Source organism: Olea europaea, unplaced genomic scaffold (assembly GCF_002742605.1).
Source record: "Olea europaea var. sylvestris unplaced genomic scaffold, O_europaea_v1 scaffold399, whole genome shotgun sequence".
NCBI lineage: Eukaryota > Viridiplantae > Streptophyta > Magnoliopsida > Lamiales > Oleaceae > Olea > Olea europaea.
In genome coordinates, this window is record NW_019259490.1 from 603,343 (window position 1) to 631,288 (window position 27,946).

At 36.0% G+C, this 27,946-nt stretch overlaps 1 protein-coding gene and 1 long non-coding RNA gene across 2 annotated transcripts; both read right to left on the reverse strand.

Annotated features, from left to right (window-relative positions):
• LOC111387342 (alpha-glucosidase 2-like) lies at positions 1-27,668 on the reverse strand. Its single transcript, XM_023011896.1, has 22 exons — positions 27,520-27,668; positions 27,189-27,205; positions 26,450-26,532; positions 26,112-26,277; positions 25,955-26,020; positions 24,741-25,087; positions 6,803-6,871; positions 6,582-6,719; positions 6,381-6,498; positions 5,836-5,918; positions 5,420-5,515; positions 5,141-5,309; positions 4,821-4,963; positions 4,669-4,755; positions 4,303-4,488; positions 2,948-3,115; positions 1,981-2,101; positions 1,815-1,884; positions 1,527-1,614; positions 773-893; positions 442-635; positions 1-333 (listed from the first exon to the last, which is right to left on the reverse strand). Exons 1-22 carry the CDS (start codon positions 27,666-27,668, stop codon positions 280-282), a joined length of 2,733 nt encoding a protein of 910 aa, XP_022867664.1. The 3' UTR covers positions 1-279.
• On the reverse strand, positions 18,861-22,941 carry LOC111387353. The gene is made up of 9 exons (XR_002701392.1): positions 22,746-22,941; positions 22,259-22,553; positions 21,898-22,083; positions 20,804-20,924; positions 20,638-20,707; positions 20,353-20,502; positions 19,610-19,730; positions 19,296-19,472; positions 18,861-19,187 (listed from the first exon to the last, which is right to left on the reverse strand). It is a non-coding gene; the product is annotated as an uncharacterized LOC111387353 (long non-coding RNA).
• Positions 27,669-27,946: the final 278 nt, after the last annotated feature.

Here is a 27,946-nt window from a genome sequence, read left to right on the forward strand (position 1 = left end):
TGAACTCAACAACACAAATGAAACAAAGAGTTAAAAATCAATAACAACGGGAGTCTGCTCCACAATTCTTATTATTTCTTATATAGGTAAACTCAGGGGGGTTTATACCCTTATTACAAACCAGAATTATTGCAAACCTTATTGAAAAGAACTGTTTATGGAAGATAGCAAATGAACACACATGCTGTGATCATTCCAGCGGACAATCGCTTCCATCACTTTCTGCACTCACATCGCACTCTGCACTTTCAGTACTTTATTTACTTTCGGCATTTTCATCTACCGTATAAATTCGATTTGCACAGTCTCCCCATCAGTACCCCATGCATCAAGCTATTTGACAAACCAAAAAAATTAGATTCAACAGAACGAAGATTTTACATTTTGGGTCAAGGAAACTCTTGACCGAAAAATAATGGAACACTGCTGATAAATACATACCACAGTGCCAAGGCAAATCAGTAATTTCACGTGTAAGCGGCGCTTTGGTCTATCCCAAGATCCTTCAGTTTTCGAAACCTTTAAGGTGACCCTGGAATGCTGAAGTTCAGCAACATATGTTGTCAACAGGTATCCTCCTTCAAGATATTCATATCCATCACCATCATCTTCATAGAGAAAACCCTCAGCTTTACCTGTGATTAAAGAGAATCGATTCAGAAATACACCAATGTCTAGTCAATTCATTAGTAAAAGGGAAATAATATTTGTTTGCAACCTTCAACAGAAGTAGTGATATGTGCCAGCAAAATATACAACACAGAAAAATTACCATGTTCATCCAAAGCCACCAGCAGAGTTACATCATCTGTACGATTAGCTTCACCAACATGCTGATGAGGAGGAGCCACAGGGATAACGGATCCTCCTTTTAGGTACAGGGATGGCAAATCCTTGTACGAAAATAGGGAAAAGTTAGGCACAAATTGTTGATCAACGCATCGTTTAATTTGATTGATGTGTGATTTTTGTTAATTTTGAGAGAAATAATAAGAAACATAGCACGTTATAACTACTGTTGTGAGGTCCTAAGAGTATAGTAATATACCGTTACGACTTGCATGACTTCTATTAGTGTCCTAGAGATTCAATGCATGCTTTCATGGTCGCATCTTTCATGAAGATATAGGAAAGTCACATAAGATGATGTGTTTAATTTTATTCGAGAGAGATTATTAAGACAACAAGAATAAGAAAATAAATATTGCACGGTAATGAATTGTATTATAATGGATTAACAAGGAGAATTCAGAGTCGTAGTGCGTATTTAATCAAATTTACAAAAACCTTCTTAATTACTCACTGGTAAAGTCGACAATTAGTTATAAATATACTTCACGCTAACTTGACTAGTTGATTAGAATTACCATTAATTAAACCTGGATTAAGTACATAGTTTTCGTGGACGACACTTTACTTATCATTGCATTACTTGTTCATGATGCCTTGGACTTGCGAGATTTCATTGACCAAAAAGAAAATGTAAGTTAAAATTAGAGGTCGTATGATAGGATATTTTCAAGTACCGGATGAGAATCTTCAAAGTCAAAACTTAACCATATTCCTGGAGGCAACTTGTGCGGCATTTGACACGACTCCCGGTCATCCTTCGTGCTGCAAAACCGAATACATTACCCAACAAAACTTAGAAGAGTATTATTTCCTATTGTGGCACCTATAGATGAAATGAAAAATAATGAACACAAAAGTAAGAGGGAAAATGGAACTCGTAAAAGAGAGCATATTTGATTGATTGCGTGTTAATTCTAAATATTCCAATCGTCATTGTCTTCAAGCTCTAAAGAGATGAGAACCTGGCATATACGAGAAGTGGTCCCAACAAGAATGAATCTTCTTGTGTTCTTAACTTGATATCTTTGGGATCTGCAAAAGAATCTTAACCCTAATAAAAACCATACAGGAATGTGCTCTACTGCAAATGTCAAGTAGCCTAGTTAATTGGCCATCATGAGAACGTACCGGCAAAAAAGGTTGGAGTTGCCACAGGGATCCCCAGTGTATGTGACAAGTAAAACAGATTATATATATGAGGTAAAAGCCGATACCGCCTCGTCAATGCCAATCTACAAACTTCTTCACACTGTGAGAGATAAAAGACTTACACTTGATGAAGTGAAGAGTAGCAAGTAGTAATCTTAAAGAAAATGCATTGATAGAAATTTCATGAAGATTGAAATAGCATGATGTTATTTCTATACCAGTACACGAAGATTGCTTCAGACAAATTAGCATAGAGAATAGAATTATAATGCACAAGATATAACGTTGCAGGTAAAAATCAGTCGCCGATTTGCAACTTCTGGTGGTCTTGACATAATTGGTATTACGAGGACTTGAGTGTGCTAAATTCCAGAACTAATAAAAAATAAAGAAGTTTTGGTGTTCAGTTTGTTCTTCCACTAAACTCAGTCATGCTACATTAAAAATAAGAGAAACTGTCTGCATGGAACTTTCAACTTCAAACAATTAAATGAAGACAGTGGAAAACCCAAACAGAGTTAACCGCCTGGAATGACCACGCTCTGACATGTTAAAAAATTCAGGTAAAAGATGAGACGGAACTTAGTAGTCGAAGGGCCTAAAATGATTCTATAACACACTCTCTCATATCTAATATTCATACTAAACTAATTATGCTCAGAAAATACTGTATATCAATGTAAGAAAAAGTATACGAGTTCGTCGTCATCAATGCAATAGCATTAACCTTGCGAAGGACTCACTATATTCTCACTTGCGATCTCTCCAGCACCAGTCAGTTTACCGTAATTACATAAAATATTGGAGTTCTTTTTGTGTAGTCACATTAGAGTAACGAAAAGAAAGAAGTACGGTGAAATTCTCACGAACGTCATTTGACAAAAAAACTCACATATGAACTTCACATATACATAATTAGTCACTTATTTGTGAATAAAGGACCAACCTCTTTTCCGAAATACCAAGGCTCGTGATCAATGGTATCTTTCGAAGAATGCCCACGACAAAAAGGAAACATAGCTCCTACACCCATCCACCTTCTCAACAGCTTCGATGTTGCATCCCTACCAAATCCACCAATATCTGGCCCTGAATATGGCTGTCCACTAAGCCCCTGGATACAAGCTCATTAATTTGGTCGACTATAGCAAGGGGAAAAAACTGAAAGTGGCATCATTTTTTTAATTCAGTGGTAAATTCAGTTAGGCATACTCTTTCAAGCATTTTGCCGATAACTATGCAAAATTAGTATAGAAATGTCATTATGTCATCAGAGGACAAGACAAATGCCAGAGTCGCTTTTTATATTCATCTTCCATTAAATTAATAATCGAAATAAAAGCACATATTTTACGATTATGGATTAAAAATGTGCTTATGTACATAAATTCGTTCTCACACATGCATACACGCGAGTATTAGCATATGCTCTCAAGTCTCTCGTGGGGGTTGTCATTTGCAGATCCTATTGTTCTATACATGCTTCAAAGTCCCTCCTTGTGAGAATGAGGCGTGAAAAATTGAGGTCCATCAAAACCACAAGCAATGAATCATACATACTGTGCCCATCAGGGATCATCTACAATCACCATCGGGTGATCTCTCCCAATAATTTGGTATTTTTATCCTTAACGGCACGAGTATTCCTTAACGATCAATAGCATACGAGTACTGCGAGGGAAAGCTAAAATGAACCGAGTAAATTCCTCCAGAGTTTTGAATTGTTTCGCCCCAATCTGGTTTAGATAAAAATCAGTTTTTTAGTAGGTTTTGATAAAAGTTGATGTAATGTGTGATTGAAAAGTTGATAAAAGTTGTTGATTTCCTGAAATATGCGGTTAAAATTGACGTCGGGTAAAAATGATTTCTAGAAAAATGGAGGCCAAACATGGGCTTTGTCTTCTCATTACTATAGATGTTAATTTGTTCTTTCACGTCCCCAAACTATGCAAATAAAAGATACGATATAAATATCCGAGGTGGATTTCTTAATCATTTTGCCCATTCCCAAGCTTTTTAAGGCAATATTATGTTATACATCTCAATTATCTCTCACCAATCAGTGTACATGTGAACTTCCATTTGATAAAAGGTTAATAGTATATGGGCTAAAGATAGGAATTCCAGAAAAGAAAGATTTGGTAATGTGCTGTTGGAGATAAATGAACCCAAGGTATGACTATCGATGATACCAAAAGTAAAAATGTTAAAGAGTCCGGAATAGTGGCGCATTGAAAAAACAAAAGAATTTGGTATCCTTTATGGTTTTCAAAGACATATTTGGCAATATCTTTCACTTACCAGATTAAGAACCATAGAGATACTCATACGAAGGTGCTCCCAGGTAGAAAGATTATCTCCTGTCCACGTAGCAGCATACCTTTGGCTACCCACAAACCCAGCTCGAGTAAGAATAAATGGACGTTTTTGTTCTTCGGCCAGTTTCATGCCTTCATATGTTGATCTTGCCATCAGCATACCATAAACCTGGAATAAGCAACTGAAATCAGTGAATGGCAATTCAGGCGTCATACATGATCTGAAAGAAAATCACTAATTAGTAGATTATTTTTCTATGCATTAAGCAAACTAAAAGGCTACACTAAGCGTATCAATTTCATGAGCAAAGTTGAAGTACTTAAAGAAGATTTCAGGACCAAGCATTACATTGTGATAATGTGAATGGTTCTGGTGGCCTCCGTGTTGTGGATCTCCCCTATGAATATTACTCTCAGGCATTGTCTTCGTTGGAGTCTGCAACAAAACATGTTACGCAAAACCAAGAAAGAACTGCACTTCTAACAAAGTTTGAACTTCACCTCCATAACTGCCGGTTCATTCATATCATTCCATAAACCATCCACGCCATTAGTAACAAAGTCCTTGACAAGATTAGCCCACCATGAGCGGGCTTCTGATCTTGTGAAGTCAGGAAATACACACGGCCCAGGCCACACCTTCCCTGAAGATAGAAGCAAATAAAATTAATATTAACTATTGACAAAAAAGAAGCAAAAGTTCAAACAAACAAAAATTTTACCGAGGCCAGTTCACGCTTTTTTTAGTTTTCTTCTTCCTTCTATTTTTTTTTTCTTTTCGATTTTTTTTACAGGAATGTGAATGGAGGTATTATAAGTACCTACAAACGGCTTCTGGCAATCAGTTTGAACCCAGACATCTTTTTCAGAACCACTGTCATAGACGAAATAGCCCTTCTCCTGTTTGATCCCTGGGTCAAGCATCCAGTTTGCTTTGAAACCATTTTGATGAAGATAGTCTACAAGAGAACTTGGATCTGAAAATCGATCCTACACGGCAAATGCACGTTTTATAATTCATGTCTGGAAGTAGCGAACTTTTAATTATTTTTTATACTTCATCTCTGGAACAAACCAAGTTTTAAGGAGATGGAACATGCCTGATCAAATGTGAAACATCGAAAACCATCCATGTAATCTATGTCCATCCATATGACATCACAAGGAATTTTTTTTTCTCGAAATTTCCCAGCAATCTGTATTCGGCAAGGGAAAATGAGCTCAACTTTAAATGGTAAACATGCTTGAAGAAACCAGCTCGCCATTTAACCCCGGTAGTTACAATATAAGTTTCACATAACAAATTCCAAGTTCACATTGGTAGTGTTAAATAATACACAAAATTCATAGCCTATAAAATTCACCACAAGTTTAGAAGTAAGAAAACTAGCATTTTCGAGTACAAATTTAAGTGTCAGAAAACTAACATATTCGAACATGCAAAGAAAAAAATGATGGAGAAAGAAGCAGGAGATGTATGTGCAAATAGGAAATATAAACACTAGAAATGGTCAACCTCGCGAACTCGTGCATCAGAAGCATAGCTCCAACGAGATTGTTGATAGCCCAGTGACCATTTGGGTGGCATAAAAACAGTACCTGGTAGAAAATTCCTCAATGAAATAAAAGCGACAGGAAAAGTACGTAGATAGAGCAACACAACAATAAAGTGTGACGAAAGAGAAATTCGATCTTGGATTACACACTGACACATTAGAATTTTCGTAGAATTCAAATTCTACGGAAAGTAAAAAATACGTCATTATTATATATTTTTACCTTCAACTCAACTTGTGGGTAGTAAGAAGGAGAAGACTACAAGAAGAACAGAGCACTAGAAAAAGCATAGTCTTGGTTTAAAATTAGGTAATAACACATGAAAGTCGGGCCATTTGTGAATTTCATTTACAAAGGAAGCAGAAAAGGCAACATTATGATTGCCAATATACCCATAGTGGTCAGTAAGATTATGCTCTATATAGTCCCAAATACTGGCAATTAGAGACAAGAAAAATATTTAGAACAATCGGAAAATTAAAGAGTGTGATGATCGGTAATTACCCACAGCATGGGAGAAAGACATAAGAACATCTGCTGGTGAAGAAAATGGACCAAATGTGATCAAAGGATATGGTGATGGGGAGACGATCTTTATATTTGATGCCTTCCTCAAGTCAATCTGCTCGAGCAACAAGTTGAATTTTAATAAGCCATTTTTCTCTTACAATTGATCGCACAAACTAACCAAGAAATCACAAGTACCTCACATCTTTTTGTAGTATCTGCAAGAACCCCTAATGATTCTCCGTCGGGAAGAACCGCTAGAACCCAAGGATGGGATTGATACAAGGAAGTTGTCTCCACGCCATAGCCGTACGAGTCAGTATTCCAAGTAAAAATCTGTTTATAATAAAAATAGAAAGTACTTCAAGAACGGTTTAAAACTATAATTAGTGATGGAAAACTTGGATCAAATAGCTTACTCTCTTTCCAGTACGCTCCAGACTCCCACTTACTTCTCCAGTTCCATAAAAAGAGGTACCAGCTGGCAACTAAAATACAGAAAATTTCAACCAGTATATTAAGATATCTAAACTTATAAAAACTTATGGAATCGAAACAGGATAATGTTTCAACGATATCCAAGTACGTAAAACGCCGAAAGCGCGATGATAAATAATATCACCTCGATATTGACTCTCTGTTCTCCCGTAACAAGTTGAAATGTCGGAATGTAGGTTGGATCATGAAATTTGGTAATAGGTGTATCCCTATCTTTTGGATTTTTGAAAGAAAGGCTCGGTAATGCATGATTTCTGTCATCCACAGAACAATCGAAACGAAAAACTCCTTTCTCGAGAATTGGTTCGAATATCATTTTATGGCTTTGCGCCTTGGGGCATGTCACTATCTCTTTATTCTCTGCCATCATAGATACTACTAATCTTTCACCAATCAACCTCTTTATCATCATATATATATATTGCACAAGATGTTCCAAACTTGGGTAGGCAGCAACATATGTTCCAAACTTGGGAGGAGAGCAACATATGTTCCAAACTAGGGAAGATAGCAAAGTATATTCCAATCTTTCAAAAAATAATTACTCAAGTTCTTGTGTTGTCAAGTTTTAAATACTTGGAAGCGTACGAATATGTAATGCCTCGACCCCCATGGATCGAAACGTCACGAGATTAACTGCACTTTAGCCGTAAATTTATCTAACTTTATTTTTAGTGGAAGGTATAAAGATTAAATTTTAGAATTTAATTGAAGAATTTATTTTTTTTTTTTAACAATAATTCAATACTAAAAGAAAACAATTTCAAAATTTTTTTAGAATGGATTCTATGCATGTAACGACTATTGACGTAAATTTTTTGGCAAAACTTCAAAAGTAATGTTGCTGTTTTAGTTTTTATCTCAAACGGTAAATGTCTAAATAGGTTTGCTTGCATAGCTATCGACCTCGAAACTTCATCAAATTTTAATGTAAAGTGGGAAAATCGTTAACATAGTTAAAAATTAGCTTCTGTCGGCATCTTAAGAGGTAGTAAAATAATTTTCGAAACCCAGCGGCGACCCAGTTGAAAGGTAAACTGGTGCAGTTCACTTAAAATGACATATAAAATTTCACAGACGTCCAAACCACATGATTTTAAATTTATTTAGTCTCTAATCCATGATACTATCAAATCCAATTGGCTTCATCCATAAATTCCAAGTAACAGTCGAGTTACGAATTTTTGAAGTCAAGGCAAAAGCTGGAAAAACGGTGACTCTACCCATGCAGTTTACTTTATGCAACATATAAAATTCTACCGACATCGGATTGACATGATTCCAAGTTCATTCAATAGATAACTTATGGGGCTATCCAACACCACTAGCTTTGTATAAAAATGCAAAGTAAAAAAAAAGTTATGAATTTTTAAAGACGAGGCAGAAACTGAAATTTTTGAAGAGACGGAAAAACTTTAAATCGCTAACATATTTTTGTAAATGGTGATTTTTAAATTTATTACTATGACACATGTCTACTTTCAAACATAATTTATTCATAAAGAATGTTCTTAAACACGCAACATCCATAGGAATCTAATTTAAAGAAAACGTAAACATTTCACAATCAACTAAAGATATTAAATCACCGGCTTCTCCATGACATGTCGCATCATCCATGCCCCAAGGAAAATCCATTCAACCTGTAGGAAGGAAACTAACCCATGAGTTTGAAATTCAATAGATATCATCGGTGCATTTCGTTATCAAATTAAAAATATCGAACTATAGATTCATAACCTCGGATGTAGATGGATTTTCAGCAAAATCCAATTACAATAGCATTATCATAAGACTCAAACTGTTGTAGTGCTGAAGCACCATACCCGGAGGTACCGTTTCATTCAAACATTTGTCGAAAAATCATAATTTGAAAACGAAATAAATACTTACACCTCTACCTACCTCGAATTTTCTAGGATATCAAAGAAAAAATGTATAGAAAGCCTTTCTTCTTCTCACCCTTGTTATTTCCTTAGCTTAACTTGACATGAATTTTTTTGAAAGAAAATAAGAGGAAATTTGGATTTGAGGAGGGGTGTAGTGAAAAAGTGACCGTCCACTTCTTGTAACATTCTTTTTTAATGAAAAACCGAATGGGGGTTGTATTATCATTAAGTTTGTTAAATTGGGTCTTTAACTAAGAATTAGAAAAGTTTTTAAGCCATAAAAAAAATAATTTATAAAAAAAAATTTATAAAAACATCTACATGGTGATTCGAACATGGGTTGCCTATACGAAATATCATGCAAATGACAATTGTAACAATCCAATTATTCATTAAATCTTTGTAATCAAATTTATTTAAACTTAATCTCTTAAATTGTTGGGCTCTTAATTAACTTATAGCTTGAGCTTTCAAAATCTTAAATGGGTTGAGCTTCCATAGCTCATTTCTTAATTGGGCTAGGCTCGTGGTGCTAGATCATCACAAAATAATAGTCTAATTTCATTTTTATTTCTCGAGCTTCCAAAGAATACGTTGGAATATAGAGATCGTATAGAGAAAGCCAACTCTAATCTATATTAATTATTACTCTAGTCCAGTTGATAAAAGTCCAGCTCCTCTTGAAATAATAAAAATGAAACATGACAAGTAAATGAAATTAACTTAACTAATTAGAACAATGACTCAAGTGATCAAAATTACTAGGGTTTGAGAATCCACCACAATGTAATTACACGATGGGCTAATTATCGACTAATTCCAATTCAAGCAGCTATTGAAAATCAATCTAACATCGACCCATACATTAGAAATTACATTCGAGTTAAACAAACGAAATGTAGCTCCCTCTTTGCTTCGTTAGTAAATTTTCTAAACTTTCCTCGTATCAAAAGAAAAAAAAATAAAGGAAATTAATTAACATTCTGAACATGAAGCATAAATTCGCCTAATCAATTTCTAACTTGAAAAAATACATGATATTTAAGATGAAAAAATATCCAATTTCTATAAGAACGAACCACAAACATTCCAGGCACTGAAAAACAATTAAACCGATAAGAAACAAACGCATCGTTAAAAGGGTTTCATCCTATCCGTGGGTTCTAGAAGATTAGAGGTTATGTGCATATATAGTATAGCTTGGCTCTTGTAAAATAATATTTATAATAAATAAATTGTGATTATTTATTTATCTTTAGTCGTATAATGGCCGCAGTTGATGGGGGATGCCAACAGACTCACGAGGAAGTGTCCAGCTTGTCAATGCTAAAAGGCAGAGCACCAGTTATATATGCCTTTGCCTATTTCGGAGCAGCATTGGGAAGATCTTTCCTTGGACGACACCGAGGCGAAGATTCTATTTTCATTATAGTGGACAAATTCTCTAAATTTGCACATTTAATTCCTGTCGTAACACCGGCAATCAGCATACCTGACGGAGTTGTTCTTTAAGGAGATAGTCAGACTACATAAGGAACCTTCTATCTATGACTTCTGATCAAGATTCGAAGTCCTTAGCTTAATTCCGGTCGACTTTGTGGAAAATGATTGGATAGAGTTACAACTCAACAACATTGCACATACTCAGATTGATGTTCAAACTGAAATGGTTAAGTCTATATTTATTGTGGTTTGCAGTAAGAAGGTTGCAGTTTCAGCACACACGCATAGTATATTTTGAAGCTATAATTGAAAATCTCGATAGCATTTATGATCTTTTACTAGCTTTTTGTTTGAGGTATTCAAATAGTTCTACTAGTTTCTTTTCCACAAATTAATGCTATGTTTCTTAGTGTCACTTGAATTGCTAGTTCCTAGAGACTAGCAATATAATCACGTATCCATAAATCAAATAATTAGACAGGTAGTTGGTCATTCATTCGAGCCCATTTCTCAAGCCACTTCTCTCAACAGCTTACCAAATTTACCCGCCTTTTAACACCCCCCATAATTAGCCAAAGCAGCTGAATTCATTCAATCAGTTTCAGCTATTTGAATGCTTGAGCCACTAATTTTAATTCTCATATATTTCATTTAAAATTTCCAATTTGGCGTAGAGGAAAATGAGCAAAATATTACGAAACTCAGATTTGTAGATTTGAAATATTAAATACCAAGAAAGAAAGAATAATTTGAGAATCTTCCAGATGCTTTTTATTAATTCAAATTCAACTGATTGTTATAAGGCGTACAACTTGTAATTAAAGAGTAAATAAAATCTGGAAGAAATTCAAGATAACGACTAGCGACAACGACGAGAATTAAATACTGAAAAAGATAGCATTCAAATTCTAGACACAAAATTATCCAAAACAGATGCTTTAAAATTTTATTTTTCACTTTTTTATGAACTCTTCTTTTTGTATTTCATCACTTGTGCTAAAGCTAAAGGCGATTATGTGCTGATTTTTTAATGTTGTAAATCAAGAGATTACTTAAGCAGATTTTGCGAGGCAAATAAACAAGGTTTATGAGCTGAAGCAAATCATTATACTACAATAGCTGATTTTGTGGAGCGGAATATGGAAACTTCGTGCCCCCTAACACTATTATGCACCTGCTTAAGCCCAATTTTTTTGCTCAAAATGTGTTTTGAAATTGTATTTTGATGGATAATGTGCAGTTAAAAATAAGAAAAAGTTTTGAATTTATGTATAATGTTATTGCATTGAAGAATGTGTAGTAGAAAGTAAGAGAGACACTTATCTTGAAAATAATGGGGATCAAACAAGGGAAACGAGTCGTAGGCTAGCCAGTAGTCGTCTCGTTCTTTATTAAGAATGGTCTTACTTTTCTGTCATACTCCCTCTAGATGTTTTGTAAGCTATTCTATCGTTCTTAGCAAGACTAGGGATGATTTTAGTCTATAGACAGTTTTCTCTCTATGCCGCATATAAGTTTGGTTTAAATCTCAACTTTCATTCAATCAAGTAAGCATAATGCACAACAAATTTATAACACAACGACTCCTAAAATATTAAGAGAATTAGTACATGAAGAGTTCAATGTATGGTGAAGTCTCAATATAATAGATAAAAACAATAATGAAACATTAGGGTTGAAATAGGAGTCCGAAAATTGGCAAAATCGCAAAACCTTTAAAATCTTGACGAAGCTACCGCTCGAGCGGCACCCTCGTAGCTAGCGAGCTGTCACGGTTCTCTTCTAAGATGATATTTTTGTTCAAATCTAGAACACGTTCACTCACCAAGTGTCCTTGTCGTTCCATCAAACAGCTTAATTGTGACATTGCCAATACTAGCTATCTTACTAGATGAATTATTTTCCATTACCAAGGAACCTCTTGAAGCTGTTTAATATGTTGAAAACCAATTAAGGTTAGGACATATTAAAAGGGCAAGCCGTATCGAGAACACAATCATCGTCAGGTTTGGAATCTCCATCGGAAATAACCAAAACATCTCCACACTGCAGTTATCTTTTATAAAGCTGGCTTCGCCGAAATTACCTAGTTGTTCCTTCTGATTTGTAGAAAGTAATCTATCCCTATTCAGCCACTTATAGCAATCCTTTTTCATGTGCCCCCTTTTCCTTACAATAATAACAGACTATATCTCTGTTATTAGACGTAAAACCTGCCCTTTCCAAGACCGCCCAAATTTCTCTCACGAGCAATTTTCATACGGGATACCACTATTTAAAATAGCGAAAGGAGTCGTATTAGTCAGATAGTATGCATTCATAAGAGCTTCACCCGAAAAAGATTTCTGCACACCAAAACTTAATATCATACATCTAACTTTATTGTGCAAAGTACGATTCATTCTTTCGGTAACCCTATCTTGCTGGGGAAGTATGAGGCACAATTTGATTTCTGGTAATGTTGCAATCATTACACATATATCAAAGTCATCATTTTAGAATTCAAAACCATTATCAGTTCTAAGACATTTTCAAGACCTTTACGTGTCAGGTTCTCTACTGAACTTTTCAATTTCTAAATTTTGTAAAAGTTTCATATTTATCTTTTAGCAAATAAACCACACATGTTTGGAGAAATCATCAATAATAGAGATGTAATATTTGTTACCTCCAAAAGTGGGATTGCTCATAGGACCCCCACAAATCAGTATGAATGCACTCTAACACTCATGATGTCTTGTGTATGCTAGATGAAAATGACATCATATGATGTTTAACCTGCACACAATGATCGCAAAATGGTATGTCAGACACCTGATCACGCATGCTTATCGCTAAGGAACATAAGTCTTTTCACACTAATGAAACAAACCCACACACGTACGAAGAAATCATCAATAATAGACATGAAATATTTGTTACACCAAACGTGGGATTTCTCCCAAGATCACCCCCCCCCACTCATGATGTCTTGTGTATGCTAGATGAAAATGACATCATATGATGTTTAACCTGCACACAATGATCGCAAAATGGTATGTCAGACACCTGATCACGCATGCTTATCGCTAAGGAACATAAGTCTTTTCACACTAATGAAACAAACCCACACACGTACGAAGAAATCATCAATAATAGACATGAAATATTTGTTACACCAAACGTGGGATTTCTCCCAAGATCACCCCCCCCCCAACAAATCAGTATGAATGTATTCTTACGCTCCAGATGTCTTACACATGCTAGATGAAAATGGCATCCTATGATGTTTACCTAGCCCACAATGATAGAAAAAATGAAGTGTCAAATGCTTGATCCCTACCAAACACAATATTATCTTTAAGGAACTTAAGTCCCTTAACACTAATATGAGATAACCTATCGTGCCACTTTTATTTGTGATCAGTGTCAATGGAGGTGATAGTGGAGTTTAAACCACTCATCGCTTTAGCATGCATGATTTATATTCCATTTCTCCTAGTAGCTTTAAAATCACTAAGTGCTCCTTTAAAAATTTTAGTAACTTTATCACCAAGTGAACAGTAAGCACATGTATCCCCTAACTCCCTAGAGAAATTAGATTCCTACCCACGTACGATTCCACCTCATGCAGCTACAAGTCCATGATCAAACTCATGCAAATTATCATACTAATGTTTATTGATATAACATGACAAGAAGCACCAAAGTCGAACGTCTACTCGTATATGGGAGCTCATGGGCAGGTTAATTTCAGTTGGTTCAGAATTTAAGACACGTAAACCTCAACAAGTTCATCTCTAGGGATCATTACATTTGCATCATTCTGATCCATACCTCTCTTATCTCTCAATATGTTTTTCTCTTTATTGCAATCGCTTATAAAATGTCCTAATTTACCACAACCATAATATTTCTTCCCCTTTCAATTTTCCTGTGATTTAGAGTGACCTCTACCCTTCTTCCTGCCATTACTACTTTGCCAATTTCCATTCCTAATTCGAGACATACCTCCAGTTTGGTGAATCATTCCGTTATTTCCCTAGTTTTTTTTCCAGTTCTCACCTCTCTTCTTCATCTTTTGGGAATCAATGACTATAGGTGTCAGAGTCTCCCTCCCATGTGCGAGTGCATTCTTGACTTCTTTATACATGTCAGTAATAGCATTCAAAAGGATTATAGCTTTATATTCTTCACATGACTTTTCACCGCAATAAGTAATATCCTGCACGAGTTTACTGAAAACGTCAAGATTGACATCCAATCCCTTTGGGGGATCAATTTTAAAACTAAAGAAACTTTCAAATAAGAAAAGTTTACTTCCAACTTTTTTCAATGTTTTTCAGTTCAATCATGTTTACCCACTTTATGCAAAACTGAGCCAAAAATGCAAGACAATAGAGGTATATACGAGTTTATCGCATTCCTTTTTCTGATCCTCGTCCATAGTACTTGAAAAGAGTTATCACACATTTTGTCGTATCAAATTTCCTTTAATTCTTTGCTGCCAAATAGAAAAATTAACTTTGTCGTTAAGAGCACTCAAATAAAAAAATGATGCATAGACATCTTAACAAATTACGCATGTGAAGGAAAGGAAAAATTGGAGAAGCACTACTTCTCATACAATGCAGGCAAATGAAAATTAGACTATTACACTCTAATGTTTGGAGAATAATGTCTATCAATCTAAACAAGAGCTCGAAGATCGCGTGGAAGGTCTAAAGGACCATACTCTTGATAATGTCACAGGCCCCAAGTGAAATAGTAACCTAGTTTCATTTTAGGTAAATTTAGGAGATAAGGTCGCAAACCAAAGAAAGATTGTGTCGGACCTGTCTCAAAATAATCTATGTCACGCATAGACATCTACCCCTAGTGACATAGTGAACAGTCATAGGTGAATCAGTCTCCATCCACCTATCAGATGATCCTAGCCATCGAGCAAGTAAAATACCATCTTCGGGATAGTATAGTCCCCATAAGATGTCAAGAAAGCTCGAACGCAGCGACCCGAATAATGCCTCCACCACTCGCAATTCCATCCATGATGTTTTCGTCAATGCTGATCTTGTAAAATCTCATCGATGGAAAAACTAGAAAATGGAGGGCGGATGAGGAAGCTTCACGACATGCCAAAGAGAGCGACAATATCCATGCCTCTCCACCAGCGAACATGCCCGAATAGATGACCCATGCGAAGAGGTGCAATCATACGGTAGAATCTCCAAATGATCTTTCTAGAGTCCATGCGTATTCCGTTATGTTTCACATCATTTTTTGCAAGCTAAAGAAACCGAAATATCAATAGAGAGACTATAGTGCGAATGTGTCGTTTGCGGAAAAACTTACCCGAATACCTCCATCTCTGGATTCGAGGTCTAACTCCCACGTTTGATCTAATTGATACCTAAAGAATATCATATTGTTGAGTTTTTTGATACCCAATAAATCCCGGGCTATGATGTTAACGTGGGTTAATATTATTTCATAGGCATAGACCGATGAATGAAATACGTCCAACAACCAAATCCATGAGCTACACCCGGCCCAATTGTATTCCTTGTGGATGGCTTGAATCTTGGCCCGTTTACCCGTTTAATGGCCCAACTTAAAGCCTAACCCTAGAGTATATATATGAATATAACCCTAGCCTCTTTGTGATGATGATTGTGTGATTTTGAGAGAAGAAACTAGTGAATCCCGGCTGTCCCCCTTTTGTGTGAGAAAAAGGTGTCCAGAAGTGTCCAAAACGCTTGTATAACGTGTGCAATTGGTAGTTCTTTCATAGTATACCTTTGTGGTGTCTTCTCCTAGCCTTTGTGGCCATAAATCATCATCCCTTCTTGTCCTACGTGGGTAAGATTGTATAGAAACCAAGGTGAATCAATTGGTTGTGGTTTGGAGCCGTTTGGATTGGTTGTTGGTAGAGAAAGGTACGTTGGACTGAGCCTGGAAAACCACCATTTGAAGATCCTTTAGAGAGAGCTTCCGCAACACATATTACTTGAACCTGAATCACCAGATGCATTAGAAGAAAATAGCATAAGAAGGCATGGCACGAAAAGAGGCTGAGACCGTAAGCTCAAAATGAGAAATCTCATCACTGTTCAAGAGAAGCAAAGAAGCACGAGAGGGAGAACGACTGAAGTAATGACATATTCATAGATTCTAACCAAGGATATTAACCGTTAAAGATAAATAGGTGATTATTCAGATCCCAGGATAGATATCGTGCAATCCAAGCGCCCAAGAAGATCGCAAGCCATACATCAAGAAAAAAGCGAACAACGCCCATTTTCGCTTATCAATCAAAACTAATGGCCTATATGTCTCCCACATTCAACTTCACCAATAGAAAGGTCGAGTAGAAAAGGAAGCTCTCAATAGCCTCGTCAACAAAAAACAGTATTTAAAGTCCTAGATTCAATATAAATAGTAAAACTGGACTTGAGGGACTATTTCCTAATCTACAAAGAGCAATCCATGGGCAAAAGCATATCGTGGACAAAATAAAACAAAAGACAAACGAAAGAGAAAAGCAAAGGGTTCGCATATCCAAATGCGAACTAATCCCATTTCTAGGCTAGCTCCAGGCTAATATTAAAGGGCACATGGACAAATTAAAAAAAATGTGGTCGTTAATTGAATTCAATTATCAAATTACCAATAAGAAGTAGCCTCCTAGTAACACGATTAGCAACAATGATGACCTCTGATGCGAAAAGTAAATGGCTATCCCACACGATAGCCTCAACTGCATTAATAATATAGAAAGAACACGACACTGAGCGAGCCAATTTCTCAATCCATAAATTTAATGAAAGATGTGAACTTTTAAAAGCTTTAGGGCCAGTACTATTCTTCTTCGAGCTTTCAACAACTACAGCAACAATAAATGGCAACCGAATGACCAAGGGCAAAACTATTCTCAACTAGCGTGTTTCTCGAAAAAAAAAAAACCACCAGTTTGTCTGTAAAACTTCCAGGAACAATCTTTCCTCTGTACGTTTTCCCAAAAAAGCAGCTACATGCCCTCGTATACAACAATAGTGCCCGCACGTAGTCTTCATGCACCGCAATGTCGATGCAACCACAAGCCTCATGCATCGATACGGTAGCTTTACCTCATCACATGAATTTAGATTAGCCAAAAAATGGATTTACAATTTCGGTTCAATGAATTTCGATGATCTTCAGCTGTCTATTGCTTTGTACCAACCTTTCCTCCGATGTAAATTGTCGATCGAAATAGCTCCCAAATTGTCTTCAATAATTCCAAAAAGCAGGCCCAGTTTGATCAACCCCTAGGTCACTCCAACGATTGAAATCTTTACCCAAAATACTTGTGTGACCTCTTGTTTCGTAGCTTAACGGATTCGATTCCGCAAAGGATTACCCCCACAAAGGAAGTGACAATGGTTGCAACTCACGAAGAAGGAGTAGAAGAAAGGAAAACACCAAGCAAAGCTCACAATTTCAGAAACACGACTGCCACTATTTACCTTTTCACAACTGAGGGTTTGTTTGTTTTTTTAACTCCACGCGACTACTCCCTAACGTTAAATTATTCAGTTACTCCTGTGGATATGGAGTTGAGTTTCTAGTTGGAGCAATTCTCAAGCCTATATTTACTGTGGTTTGCAGCAAGAAGGTTGCGATTTCGGCACGCACACATGATTTTTTTTGAGGTTATAACTGAAATAATCTTGATAGCATTTGTGATCTTTTACTAGCTCTTTGTTTGAGGTATTCAAATAGTTTTACCTGTTTCTTTACCATAATTTAATGCTATGTTTCTTATTGGGACTTGAATTGCTAGCTGCTAGAGACTAGCAATTTAATCGTGTATCCATAAATCAAATAATTAGAGAGGTCATTAATTCGAGGCCATTTCTCAAGCGATTTCTCTCAACAACTTACCAAATTTACCTGCCTTTTATCACCCCCACAATTAACCACAAAGCGGCTGAATTCATTCAATCAATTTTCGTTACTATTGCGGCAAGGCATTGTTTGTACGTAGATACAATGTAAGATTCGAGCTTAAATCTTCTCCAACTTGAGGAGAATGATGAAGATGTATTCGACTGATTCTATCCTATGTTTTAGCAATTTTTAATATCTATTCTCCTTTTATTTTATATCTTTATTCGTAGTTATTAGTTTCATTTTATTCATTTCCATGAGTTTAGAGATCAATTATTCAATTTCAATTAACCATAGACTTAGGTCTTTAACTGCCAGCAGCAACTATTTCTTCAGCAGGCTCCTGATTGAATAGAAGAACACAGTTTCGAGATTTTCTCTCAATCCGACAATAATTCTGTACTTATAGTCTCATTGCAATTGTTTGAAATATTGAATGAAGACTTTGTTTCCGCAAAACCACTTTCAGAGCCCAATCCTACTTTTTATTTCAAAAGGTGGACCTAACAAATTTGTTCCCTTGTGTTTTGCGGAGTTTTTTATCCTCCGTTTGACAAATTTATTGATCTTTCTAAAGAAGAATAATAAAAAGAATAATAGTGGGTTCCAAAAAAATATGCGGATAAAAAATGTGCAACAATTACGGATGTTTAATTTTGACTATGTTTATAAACCATTTATAAATTGCTAGCTAAACAGAGATGTAAAATGCAACCAACAACGCTAATGATGTGAACTCAACAACACAAATGAAACAAAGAGTTAAAAATCAAGAAGAATGGGAGTCTGCTCCACAATTCTTATTATTTCTTATACAAGTAAACTCAGGGGGGTTTATACCCTTATTTACATACCAGAATTATTGCAAACCTTATTGAAAAGAACTGTATATGGAAGATAACAAATGAACACACATGCTATGATCATTCCAGCGGACAATCGCTTCCATTACTTTCTACACTCACATCGCACTCTGCACTTTCAGTACTTTATTTACTTTCAGCATTTTCATCTACCATATAAATTCGATTTGCACAGTCTCCCCATCAGTACCCCATGCATCAAGCTATTTGACAAACCAAAAAAATTAGATTAAAAAAAACGAAGATTTTACATTTTGGGTCAAGGAAACTCTTGACCGAAAAATAATGGAACACTGCTAATAAATACATACCACAGTGCCAATGCAAATTAGTGATTTCACGTGTAAGTGGCAACTTTGGTCTATCCCAAGATCCTTTAGTTTTTGAAATCTTTAATGCTGAAGTTCAGCAACATATGTTGTCAACAAGTATCCTCTAAGATATTCATATCCATCACCATCATCTTCATAGAGAACCCTCAGCTTTACCTGTGATTGAAGAGAATCGATTCAGGAATACACTAATGTCTAGTCAATTCATTAGTAGAAGGGAAATATTATTTGTTTGCAACCTTCAACAGAAGTAGTGATATGTGCCAGCAACATATACAACACAGAAAAATTACCATGTTCATCCAACGCCACCAGCAGAGTTACATCATCTATACAATTAGCTTCACCAACATGTTGATGAGGAGGAGCCAAAGGAATAATGGATCCTCCTTTTAGATACAGGGATGGCAAATCCTAGTACGACAATAGGGAAAAGTTAGGCACAAATTGTTGATCAACGCATAGTTTAATTTGATTGATGTGTGATTTTTGTTAATTTTGAGAGAAATAATAAGAAACATTGCACGTTATACCTAATGTTGTGAGGTCCGTAGAGTATACAAATATATTGTTACAACTTGTATAACTTTTATTAGTGTCCTAGAGTTTTAATGCATGCTTTCATGTTCGCATATTTCATGAAGATATAGGAAAGTCACATAAGATGATGTGTTTAATTTTCTTTGAGAGATATTATAAAGACAACAAGAATAAATATATAAATATTGCACGGTAATGAATTGTATTATAATGGACAAACAAGGAGAATTCAAAGTCATAGTGCGTATTTAATCAAATTTACAAAAACATTCTTAATTACTCGCTAGCAAAGTTATAAAAATTCTTCATGCTAACTTGACTATTCGATTAGAATTACCATTAATTAAACCTGGATTAAGTACATAGTTTTCGTGGACGACACTTTACTTATCATTACATTACTTGTTCACGATACCTTGGACTTGCGAGATTTCGTTGACCAAAAAGAAAATGCAAGTTAAAATTAAAGGTCGTATGATAGGATATTTTGAAGTACCGGATGAGAATCTTCTAAGTCAAAACTTAAACCATATTCCTTGAGGCAACTTGTGCGGCATTTGACACAACTCCCGATCTTCCTTCATGTTGCGAAATCGAATACAGTACCCAACAAAACTTAGAAGAGTAATATTTCCTATTGTGGCACCTATAGATGAAATGAAAAATAATGAACACAAAAGTAAGAGGGAAAATGGAACTCGTAAAAGAGAGCATATTTGATTGCGTGTTAATTCTAAATATTTCGATCGTCACTGTCTTCAAGCTCAAAAGAGATGAGAACCTGGCATATACAAGAAGTGGTCCCAACAAGAATGAATCTTCTTGTGTTCTTAACTTGATATCTTTGGGATCTGCAAAAGAATATTAACCCTAATAAAAACCATACAGGAATGTGCTTTACTGCAAATTTCAAGAAGCCCAGTTAATTGCCCATCATGAGAACGTACCGGCGAAAAAGGTTGGAGTTGCCACAGGGATCCCTAGTGTATGTGACAAGTAAAACAGATTATATATGCGAGGTAAAAGCCGATACCGCCTCATCAATGCCAATCGACAAACTTCTTCACACTGTGAGAGATAAAAGACTTACACTTGATGAAGTGAAGAGTAGCAAATAGTAATCTTAAAGCAAATGCATTGATCGAAATTTCATGAAGATTGAAATAGAAATTCAATTGAAATAGCATGATGTTATTTCTATACCAGTACACGAAGATTGCTTCAGACAAATTAGCATAGAGAATAGAATTATAATGCACAAGATATAACGTTGCAGGTAAAAATCAGTCGCCGATTTGCAACTTCTGGTGGTCTTGACATAATTGGTATTACGAGGACTTGAGTGTGCTAAATTCCAGAACTAATAAAAAATAAAGAAGTTTTGGTGTTCAGTTTGTTCTTCCACTAAACTCAGTCATGCTAAATTAAAAATAAGAGAAACTGTCTACATGGAATTTTCAACTTCAAACAATTAAATGAAGACAGTGGAAAACCTAAACAGAGTTAACCGCCTGGAATGACCACGCTCTGACATGTTAAAAAATTCAGGTAAAAGATGAGACGGAACTTAGTAGTCGAAGGGCCTAAAATGATTCTATAACACACTCTCTCATAACTAATATTCATACCAAACATGGGCTTTGTCTTCTAATTACTATGGATGTTAATTTTTTCTTTCACGTCCCCTAACTAATAAAAGATACGATATAAATATCCGAGGTGGATTTCTTAATCATTTTGCCCATTCCCAAGCTTTTTAAGGCAATATTATGTTATATATCTCAATTATCTCTCACCAATCAGTGTCCATGTGAACATCCATTTGATAAAAGGTTAATAATATATGGGATAAAGATAGGAATTCTAGAAAAGAAAGATTTAGTGATGTGCTGTTGGAGATAAATGAACCCAAGGTATGAGCATCGATGATACCAAAAGTAAAAATGTTAAAGAGTCCGGAATAGTGGCGCATTGAAAAAACAAAAGAATTTGGTATCCTTTATGGTTTTCAAAGACATATTTGGCAATATCTTTCACTTACCAGATTAAGAACCATAGAGATACTCATATGAAGGTGCTCCCAAGTAGAGAGATTATCTCCTGTCCACGTAGCAGCATACCTTTGGCTACCCACAAACCCAGCTCGAGCAAGAACAAATGGACGTTTTTGTTCTTCGGCCAGTTTCATGCCTTCATATGTTGATCTTGCCATCAGCATACCATAACCCTGGAATAAGCAACTGAAATCAGTGAATGGCAATTCAGGCATCATACATGATCTGAAAGAAAATCACTAATTAGTAGATTATTTTTCTATGCAGTAAGCAAACTAAAAAGCTACACTAAGCATATCAATGAGTAAATTTGAATTACTTAAAGAAGATTTCAGGACCAAGCATTACATTGTGATAATGTGAATGGTTCTATTTGCCTCCGTGTTGTGGATCTTCCCTGTGACTATTACTCTCAGGCATTGTCTTCGTTGGAGTCTGCAACAAAACAAGTCACGCAAAACCAAGAAAGAAATGCACTTCTAACAAAGTTTGAACTTCACCTCCATAACTGCCGGTTCGTTCATATCATTCCATAAACCATCCAAACCATTAGTAACAAAGTCCTTGACAAGACTAGCCCACCACGAGCGGGCTTCTGATCTTGTGAAGTCAGGAAATACACACGGCCCAGGCCACACCTTCCCTGAAGATAGAAGCAAATAAAATTAAAATTAACTATTGACAAAAAAGAAGTAAAAGTTCAAACAAACAAAAATTTTACCGAGGCCAGTTCACGCTTTTTTAGTTTTCTGCTTCCTTCTATTTTTTTTCTTTTTTCATTTCTTTTTGGTTTTTTTTACAGGAATGTGAGGTGGGATGGAAGTATTATAAGTACCTACAAGTGGCTCCTGACAAGCAGTTTGAACCCAGACATCTTTTTCAGAACCACTGTCATAGACGAAGTAGCCATCCTCATGTTTGATCCTTGGGTCAAGCATCCAGTTTGCTTTGTGTGAGAAGGAGGGAAGCAAGAAGAGAAGAAAGGGAAAAGAAGGCAAGCAGCGCCTAGGCGCTGCATGGACAGCGCCTAGGCGCCATGTCCAGGCGCCTAGGCGCCCCGAATGCAGAAGGGAAGCAGAATATTGGCGCCTAGGCGCCACTTCCATGGCGCCTAGGCGCCCCGGCATGTATATATATATATGCATTTTTTCCCTCTTTCAAACACAACATACACAACCCAAGACCTAGAGAAAAAAGAGAGAAAACTTTGGAGAGAATTTTACAAGTTGAAGGTGTTCATCTTGGGTATAAATTCAAAGGTATTTTTCTTTCTTGGGGATTAACTTGAGGCTTGTTCAAGTAATCCAAACACATTGAATTTCATATATTCTATTGGAAATCATTTCTTCCTCATCTTCTTGTTCTTAAAGTGTTTTGGAAATTTTCACTTTGCCAACTTAGTTTGATCTTTGGGCATTCATTGGGAGGTGTTTTCCCAACACTTTGAAACCATTTTGATGAAGATAGTCTACAAGAGACCTTGGATCCGAAAATTGGTCCTACACGTTAAATGTAGGTCTTATAATTCATGTCTGGAACTAATGAGCTTTTAATTATTTTTCATACTTCATCTCTGGAACAAACCAAGTTTTAAGAGATGGAACATGCCTGATCAAATGTGAAACATTGAAAACCATCCATGTAATCTATGCAAATAAGAAATATAAACACTATAAATGGTCAACCTCGCAAACTCGTGCATTAGAAGCGTAGCTCCAATGAGATTGTTGATAGCCCAGTGACCATTTGGGTGGCATAAAAACAGTACCTGGTAGAAAAATTCCTCAATGAAATAAAAGCGGTAGGAAAAGTACGTAGATAGAGCAAGACAACAATAAAATGTGACGAAAGAGAAATTCGATCGTGGATTACGTACTGACATATTAGAATTTTTGTAGAATTCAAATTCTACAGAAAGTAAAAAAGACGGCATTATTATATATTTTTACCTGCAACTCAACTTGTGGGTAGTAAGAAGGGGAAGACTACAAGAAGAACATAGCACTAGAAAAAGCACAGTCTTAGTTTAAAATTTGGTAATAACACTTGAAAGTCGGGCCATTTGTGAAATTCATTTACAAAGGAAGCAGAAAAGGAAACATTATGATTGCCAATATACCCAGAGTGGTCAGTAAGATTATGCTCTATACAGTCCCAAATACCGGTAAGTAGAGATAAGAAAAATATTTAGAACAACCGGAAAATTAAAGAGTGTGATGATCGGTAATTACCCACAGCATGGGAGAAAGACATAAGAACATCTGCTGGTGAAGAAAATGGACCAAATGTGATGAAAGGATATGGTGATGCCTTTCCTCAAGTCAATCTGCTCGAGCAACAAGTTGAATTCTAAAAGGCCATTTTGTCTTACAATTGATCACACAAAATAACCAAGAAATCACAAGTACCTCACATCTTTTTGTAGTATCTGCAAGAACCCCTAATAATTTTCCGTCGGGAAGAACCTCTAGAACCCAAGGATGGGATTGATACAAGGAAGTTGTCTCCACGCCACAGCCGTACGAGTCAGTATTCCAAGTAAAAATCCGTTTATAATAAAAATAGAAAGTACTTCAAGACCAGTTTAAAACTATAATTAGTGACCGAATACTTGGATCAAATAGCTTACTCTCATTCGAGTACGCTCTAGACTCCCACTTACTTCTCCAGTTCCATAAAAGAGGTACCAGCTAGCAGCTAAAATGCAGAAGAGTTCAACCAGTATATTAAGATATCTAAACTTATAAAAACTTATGGAATCGAAACAGGATAATGTTTCAACAATATCCAAGTACGTAACACGCGGAAGCATGATGATAAATAATATTACCTTGATATTGACTCTCTGTTCTCCCGTAACACGTTGAAATGTCGGAATGTAGGTTGGATCATGAAACTTGGTAATAGGTGTATCCCTATCTTTTCGGTTTTTGAAAGAAAGGCTCGGTAATGCATGATTTCTATCATGCACAGAACAATCAAAATGAAAAACTCCTTTCTCGAGAATTGGTTTGGATATCATTTTATGGCTTTGCGCCTTAGGGCTTGTTAGTATCTCTTTATTCTCTGCCATCATAGATACTACTAATCTTTCACCAATCAACCTCTTTATCATCATATATATATATATTGCACAAGATGTTCCAAACTTAGGAAGACAGCAACATATGTTCCAAACTAGGGAAGACAACAAAGTATATTCCAATCTTTCACACAATAATTACTCAAGTTCTTGTGTTATCAAATTTTAAATACTTGGAAGTGTACAAATATGTAAAGTCTCGACCCGCATGGATCGAAATGTCACGAGATTAACTGTACTTTAGCCATAAATTTATCTAACTATATTTTTAGTGGAAGGTATAAAGATTAAATTTTAGAATTTAATTGAAGAATTTTATTTTTTTAACAATAATTCAATACTAAAAAAAAAAATTTCAAAATTTTTTTCGAATGGGTTCCCTGCATGTAACGACTATTGACTTGAAATTTTTGGCAAAACTTCAAAAGTAATGTTGTTGTTTTAGTTTTTGTCTCAAACGGTAAATGACAAAATAGGTTTGTTTGCATAGCTATCGATCTCAAAACTTCATCAAATTTTAATGTAAAGTGGGAAAATCCTTAACATAGTCAAAAACTAGCTTCTGTCAGCATCTTATGAGGTAGTAAAATGATTTTCGAAACCCAGCAGCGGCCCAGTTGAAAGGTAAATTGGTGCAGTTCACTTAAAGTGACATAAAATTCCACAAACATCCAAACCACATGATTTTAAATTTATTTAGTATTAATCCATGAGACTATCAAATCCAATTGGTTTTATCCATAAATTCCAAGTAACGGTCGAGTTATGAATTTTTGAAGTCAAGGCAAAAGCTGGAAAAATGGCTTCTCTACCCATGGAAGGTCTAAAGGACCATACTCCTGATAATGTCACAGGCTCTAACCTAAAAATGCAAGTGAATTCATTAAATTTAGGAGTAAAGTCGCAAACCAAAGAAAGATTGTGTCGGACCTGTCTCAAAATAATCTATGTCACGCATAGACCTCTACCCCTGGTGATACAATGTACAGTCATAGGTGAATCAGTCTCCATCCACATATCAGATAATCCTAGCCATCGAGCAAGTAAAATACCATCTCCAGGATGGTATAGTCCCCATAAGATGTCAAGAAAGCTCGAACGCAGCGACCCGAATAATGCCTCCACCACTCGCAATTCCATCCTTAATGTTTTCGTCAGTGCTGATCTTGTAAAATCCCATTGATGGAGTGTGCCAAAAAACTAGGAAATGGAGGGCGGAGGAGGAAGCTTCAACGACATGCCAAAGAGAGCGGCAATATCCATGCCTCTCTACCAGCGAACATGCCTGAATAGATGACCCATGCGAAGAAGTGCAATCATATGATAGAATCTCCAAATGATCTTTCGAGAGTCCATGCTTATTCCATTATGTTTCACATCATTTCTCGCAAGCTAAAGAAACCAAAATATCAATAGAGAGACGATAGTGCGAATGTGTCATTTGCGAAAAAGCTTACCCGAATACCTCCACCTCTGGAATGGAGGTCTAACACCCACATTTGATCTAACTGATACCTAAAAAATATCATATTGCTTGAACCTGAATCACCAGATGCATTAGAAGAAAATAGCATGAGAAGGCATGGCACGAAAAGAGGCTAAGACTGTAAGCTCAAAATGAGAAATATTATCACTGTTCAAAAGAAGTAAAGAAGCACGAAAGGGAGACCAACTGAAGTAATGACATATTTATAGATTCTAACTAAGGATATTAACCGTTAAAGATAAATAGGTGATTATTCAGATCCCGGGATAGATAACGTGCAATCCAAGCGCCCAAGAAGATCGCAAGCCATACATCAAGAAAAAACCGAACAACACTCATTTACGCTTATCAATCAAAACTAATGGCCTATAAGTCTCCCACATTCAACTTGACCAATAGAAAGGTCGAGTAAAAAAGGAAGCTCTCAAGAGCCTCATCAACTAAAAACAGTGTTTAAAGTCCTAGATTCAATATAAATAGTAAAACCGGACTTGGGGGACTATTTGCTAATCTACAAAGAGCGATCCATGGACAAAAGCATATCGTGGACAAAATAAAATAAAAGACAAAGCAAAGAGAAAGGCAAAGGGTTCGAATATCCAAATGCGAACTAATCCCATATCTAGGCTGGCTCCAGGCTAATATTAAGGGGCACATGGACAAAATAAAAAAAAAACGTGGTCCTTAATCGAATTCAGTCATCAAATTACCAATAAGAAGTAGCCACCTAGTAACAGATTAGCAACAAGAAATGGTTACTCCACACACCTAATGTCACCCTACATGATAACCTCTAATGCAAAAAGTAATTGGCTATCCCACACGATAGCCTCGACTACAATAATAATATAGAAAGAACACGACACTGAGCGAAAAAATTTGTTGATCAATAAATTTAACGAAAGATGTGAACTTTTAAAAGCTTTAAGGCCAGTACTATTCTTCTTTGAGCTTTCAACAACTGTAGCAACAATAAATGGCAATCGAACGACCAAGGGCAAAACTATTCTCAACTAGCGTGTTTCTTGAGAAAAATAAAACACCACCAGCATGTCTGTAAAACTTCCAGGAACAATCTTTCCTCTGTACGTTTTCCCAAAAAAGAAACTACGTGCCCTCGTATGCAACAATAGTGCCCGCACGTGGGCTTCATGCGCCGCAATGTCGAGGCCACCACAAGCCTCATGCATCGATACGACAGCTTTACCTCATCATATGAATTTAGATTAGCCAAAAAATGGATTTACAATTTCGGTTCAATGAATTTCGATGATCTTCATCTGTCTATTGCTTTGTACCAACCTTTGCTCCGATGCAAATTGTCGATCAAAATAGCTCCCAAATGGTCTTCAATAATTCCAAAAAGCAGGCCCAGTTTGATCAAACCCTAGGTCACTCCAACGATAGAAGTCTTTACCCAAAATACTTGTGTGACCTCTTGTTTCCTAGCTTAACGGACTCGATTCCA